At 36.9% G+C, this 6,000-nt stretch overlaps 1 protein-coding gene across 1 annotated transcript in view; it reads right to left on the bottom strand.

Annotated features, from left to right (window-relative positions):
• Positions 1-6,000, bottom strand: part of PIK3C2G (phosphatidylinositol-4-phosphate 3-kinase catalytic subunit type 2 gamma) — a 394,030-nt gene that overhangs the window by 10,445 nt on the left and 377,585 nt on the right. Inside the window, exon 33 of the mRNA XM_029205345.1 lies at positions 1,571-1,696. Coding sequence (XP_029061178.1) covers positions 1,571-1,696 — 126 coding nt within the window. The remainder of the gene's footprint in view (positions 1-1,570; positions 1,697-6,000) is intronic.

Below are 6,000 nucleotides of genomic sequence, written 5' to 3'. Positions count from 1 at the left end.
GCCCGGGGGGTAAGAGAAAACATCGACCAGTATGAGGTAGGAGAGGCATTGGGACATAACGACCTCACCTGTTCTGGGAATCAACAAGAGACTCTAACTTCCTGCCCAGAAAACAACGGGGCTGACGGGAAGGGAAAATGGGCTTACGCCCCACAACAGACCAACCAACACCTGGCCCTGCTGTATCCTCACCAAATAAGGAATTACCCTGTATAGCAAACCACCCCCTCCCCTTGCAAGCCGCCTTCTGCTTTTACCCCAATAAAAATTCCCCTCATCCAGTACTGGACGCGACTTCTCTGGCCCCTTTCTCTCGGACCAGTGAACCTTGCCCGGGAGCGCTCCCTAATAAAGCTCACTTGAAGCTTTCCTTCGTTTCGCGGTGCCGTTTGTTAAGATCCGACCTTACATAGATAACTAATGAGAACCTACTGTATAACACAGGGAACTCTACTCAATGCTCTCTGGTGACCTAAATGGGAAGGAAATCCAAAAAAGAGGGGATATATGTAATACCTATAGCGGATTCACTTTGCTGTACAGCAGAAACTAACACAACATTGTAAAGCAACTATACTCCAATAAAAATTATGCTGATTAAAAAAAGAGAAAAGGTAGAACTTAAGAAGCAAAACGGAGGTGTAAAGAAAGAGGAAGCAGTTAACAGTGCTGCCGTCTAACTGTTCTGGAGAGGAGAGCCTGATGGCTCATTGGATTGAGAAATTAGGAGTCTTTTGATGCCATTTGAATAAAACAGCATCAGTCAAGGTCAGAATCCACATTGCAAAGGATTAAAGGGTGAGAAGGAAGTGATGAACTGAGAGCAGGAAATGTGTTAATTTTGCAAAAGTTTGGAGGTGATAGCGAGGGAAAGAAAATTTGGATGCTTTTAGAAAGGCTGACTTGAAGAGTTTGTTTTGTTGTTTTTTTAAGATTTCTGAGTTGAGGATCCAGTGGATGAGACAGCCTTAAGAAAAGGTGAGCAAATAATTAAGTGAGCAAGGTACAGAGGAGATGGGAAAGGATGGAATCAAGAGAATAAATGTAGGGTTTGCCTTAGAATTAGGGGATCAGATGTTCAAATCATATACTACAAATGAATTAGAGAGCTATATATAATATAAATTAACTTCAATATAATTTGTACTTTGTACTTCTTTATATTTTTCAGTTTTTCAAAAGAGATTTTATAAAGTTTATTGCTATACACAGGTGAGACTATGATAAAGTTATTAGGTAAGGAAAACCAGGTAAAGAAAAACTTGTTAGAGAAAATAAGGTAGAGTCAGGGATAATGTTAGTAGGTGAAACAAATGCTGTGAAGTCTTGGGCTCTCGCTGGAGGCTAGCCACAATTTGAAACTTGGTTCATAAGCACTTTGAAAGCAGTATCTGTATTTTCCAGTTCCTATAGCATCAAGAACTGTGATCGGCAGACAGTGGCTATTTTGGGAAATGACTTCCCTTTATGGAATAATGCTGCCAATTACTGTAAATCTTCCATATTTGGTTAAACTGAAAAATGGTAAGAAAAATACAAAACGACTGGACAAGAGTTGACTCATACTTACAATTTCATTGTAAGTGGGGTCGGTACATTTTGGAACAGATTTTGTTTTCCTCCTCCGAACTGCACTGGGATATGATAAAAGATAAAATTCAACATGTGCACTGGGCGTGGAGCCATCTGGGAGATGCTGCAAAGGAAAATGCTTATAAATATTAATGTGCATCACTATTATAGAAAACAAGTACACAGCTACTAAATATCTAGACCAAAGGCAGGATCAAGATTTATTACAGTCACTGTTTATCAGAAAATAAGAGAACACTCAAAAGAAATACAGCATTGCTCAAAAATAATCCCAAAATACAGTTTAAAAGAGTAAAACTGTCCATCTTAAATTAAGTATTGTGTCAGAGAACTACATTTAAAAGTCCATTAAATGTGATTGGCTCTAGCTTTTTATAGTAAAAACTAAATTTGCATTTTTTTAATTGGAGTATAATTGCTTTACAATGTTGTGTTAGTTTCTGCTGTACAATGAAGTGAATCAGCTCTATGTTTATATATATCCCCTCCCTCTTGGACCTCCCTCCCACCCATCTAGGTCGTCACATAGCACCGAGCTAAGCTTCCTGTGCTTTATAGCATGTTCCCACTAGCTAAATTTGCATTTTTGACAGAAATGGTCAAGAGATGAATATAACTCACAGGCAGAGACAGAAACTGAGTGCCTCAGGAGACTGTACACCACTTGAAAATAAATAATTCAAGTTTAGCACATGAGATGTAGCATTTAATGACATGTAAATGCATATTATATAATATCACATTTTCAAACAGAAAAATATCAATTAGACCTACAAGTTTAATATACTTATAAGGCTTTAAGAGTTATAATAATTTTATTATCTAAATTATCCTAAAATATATTGGATAATCCTTTTACAATTGTGTTCTGTGGGGCTCCCAAAGTTGCCTAAGTTGCTGCCTGATGGGTAGATCAATGATACCAAATGAGTAGATCTCTGGACCCCCTCTCTCTATCCTAACACCCCTGCTCCCCTATCCTGGTTTCAGAATGTCTCTCTTCCTTTTCCACTTTTTTCTTATGGATATTTTTATTTCTTAATAAATTTGAAGAATGAGTACACTGTTTTAAAAATTTGGAAACCACTGTACTTCAGAGAAATGGGTTCTAGCTTTGTGACCAAATGGAGAACAAATTGTACTAAAAAACTATGCATATCTAGTTTGATAAAATGAGAAATGCTTGTGTAATTTATATTTAAGTGGATGATTTGAAAGTCACAATTGAGGAATTAAATGGTTCTCTTGGTGAATACATTCTAACTATTAAATCAGTAATTTCCAACAAATATTTTTATATTCTGAATCACAGCGCCATTCACATGTAAACATCCAGTGACACCCCCAATGTCGTTAGCTTTAATTTTATATCTTTCTTTGGCATTCAGAAAAGCATATTGGAAAGTAAGAAAATGTGACATATATTATTATAGGACTTTTATTCCGTTCTAATTTACATGGTAAAAATTATGTCATTAGGAAAATCTGGCTCTTTATTATTATTCGCAAATTAGATAAAATACATGTGGACACACCCACATGTCAAAACGCTAAGATTGTCAAACCTGCTGCTTTAGATGGTGCTCAAGGTATCCCTGTCCCACGTGAAACCCTCCCCCAGGAGGAGCTCTGAAATGTATCAATGGCACAATGGAATTTTCTGTGATACAGAAAAAAACATTGCTATTAATATTTGAGAGTTGATTTGTATGTGTGTGAGAAAGATGAAGGGAGAAAAATGTTTTTGCTCTGTGTAACTGTCTCTCTTTTCTACCATTGGGCACTGGGCTTGAGGATACCATACCTATAATCATTGTATGTTTCATCTTAGTGGTTAGAACCATGGTTCTGGAAAAGGACTTTTTGGTTGCAATCTGGGCCTCCAAATTTCCCAGCCATGTGGCTTTTGGTAGATAACTTTTCTGTGGATCAGTTTCCTAACCTGTTAAATGAGGATAAAGGTGATATCTGTCTCAAAGCATTCAAAAAATTAAATAAACCATGTAATGTGAGTATAGTGCCTGAAATAGAGTAAGATTCAATAAATGCTTGTTACTATATTTTCTATAAATTGAACAAGAATACACTACAATGCATTGACTGGACAAGATATGCCTAATGTACTATGACATTTATGAGCAGGGTTTCTCAATCTTGGTACTAGTGGCATTTGGGGCCAAATGATTCTTTGTTGTAGGGGGCTGTCCTGTGCATGGAGGATGTTTAACAGCATTACTGACCTCCACCTACCAGACTGCAATAGCACCATCCTCCCAGCTGTGACACCAGAAATGTCCCCAGCCATTGCTAAATGTCCCCTGGGGAGCAAAACTGACCCCAGTTGAGAACCACTGATGACTCCCAAATAAGAACCTGTAATTCATCCTTAGGATCTCAGCCTAGTGACCTGTAGGGTGTTACAAGTACCTTATACTCTAACCAAAATCTATCTTCTATCTTTCCTCACCACTCCAAAACAGATTTTTTCAACTTGTTAAAATTGCATTAAATGATACAATTTCATTTCTCCAGTGTCTCCCTTGTCATTGATTTTCAAATCCAAGTATGTACCAAGATCAATATCCTCCCTTTTTGCCCTAGTTCATCTGTCACCACAGATCTTTATTTCCTAACTTATAATTGGATTTTAATTACTTTTTTATGCTCCAGTCTTCCCACTTCATTCCTTCATTCATCCTGTATATCACTGTTGCATTTAACCTTCCTGTAAAGCTGCTTTGATCCTGTCACTTTCCTTCTCAAAACACTCAAGCAGTCCACCGAGGAATAAACTCCCAATCACAGAAGGGAGAAAGTATTTTGTATACCAGCCTTCACCAAGCATTTAGCAATTAAAGGTTTGGGCTTCTGTTTCCAATTAGTGTCTGACAAGATCCTTGAATATCCTGTTGTTTTCAGAATAATAGAACAATTTAAGTCAGGGATGCATTCGATCTGAGCAGCACACTTAGTCTTTCCTCCGCGGCTGTTAAGTGCAGACATGGATTTCTTTTTAAGAGAATCCTTTCTCCCCCTATAGCAGCTGTCTTATCAACACTTTTTCTTTTTCCTCTTCTTACTGGCACTGTATCCTGCTCCTTAAAGATCTCATCTAATTTATTAAAGAGATCACTAGGTGTCTTTTCATCAACACTTCTCATTTTACTGTTTGCCCTTATGTTTATGTGAATTAAATTTTATTTTAAAATGATTAAATAGCTCCTACTTGTCCATCTTACCGCAGAAATTTTACTCTGGTTGTGTTTTAGACCTTCACAAAGATTCAACACTTTGACTTGAAGAGTCATAAGGCTTGGGGTTACAGAGTTCTTAGTCTGAGGCTCCATCTTGAGTCTGAGGCTCAAACAATGAGAAGTTTCCTTGTGTCACCCAGAGGATGTTTTTATTCACGGTGGATTGAAGTCAGGCAGCACTACCACTTTTTTTAGAATTCTGGCTAATATTTTTACTGAGCTCAGATGATGTGAAGTCATCCAAATTTGACTTTTTTTGCTCAGACTAACTCAGAATTTTATATATTCTAGATTTCCTGTTAAAATGCTTACCATTTTCTATGTTTAAAAATGGTTTTATATATGTGTCAGCTTCCTTATAAGAAAATATTTAAAAGGAAAATCCATGTCTTGTTCTATACTTCCCCTCCCCCCATGTTTGCTTTGGGTTTTGCTCCATTGGTTACTGTACCCTCCTACATTAACCCCACCCTCATTTCTTTCTTCCTAAGCTTTCAGTTTGTTTCTGAATCTCCAATTAAAATTTTTAAATCCTCACTTGAGATTGGGCTTTCCTTTACCTTATTCGTTTCTTTCTTTTCATAACTATGTCTTCCTTACAGCATTCTTTTCTTTTATAGGAGTCCTGTCCCTAACACAGTACTTGGCATATAGTGAATACTCAATAAACAGTTATCAAATGACTAATTAAATGAGCTATATATTCATAGTGCCTAGTTCTTTGAAAGTACTTCATATTTGCTGAATCATTATTTATAATGCAATATGAAAACCAGAAGTCTTCCTAACTTCCTAAGATTTAAGTAATTTCTCTTACCTATTGCAATGTTTCTTATTGTAACCAAACAATAAAAAGCCCACTGCAGGGTAAAAAAGATGTATCTTGGGGTCTATTTCCAAGGTCTGTCCTAGGTGTTTACCCTGAACTCTAAGCTGTTTGAAGGCATCTTTCTGCTAGAGCTGATCTTCTCAAGCACATCATTGCATCAGGAATATATGTGTTAAGTTCTGTTTGTTTACATCCAATATCTTAATGCTCCACTTTGAAAACTTTGACTTCATCTCACCTCTCAGATCATGTTACACAATTAGATGCTTACTACATTTTCTTACTCCTTTTTTCTCCAACTGGAGCTAGACTGAATTTGTAACA

The sequence above is a fragment of the Monodon monoceros genome, unplaced genomic scaffold (assembly GCF_005190385.1).
Source record: "Monodon monoceros isolate NGI ecotype Baffin Bay Population unplaced genomic scaffold, NGI_Narwhal_1 Super_Scaffold_6, whole genome shotgun sequence".
Taxonomy (NCBI): Eukaryota; Metazoa; Chordata; class Mammalia; order Artiodactyla; family Monodontidae; genus Monodon; species Monodon monoceros.
The sequence above is the reverse complement of the archived record's forward strand: the minus strand, read 5'-3'. Positions and strand labels throughout refer to the sequence as shown.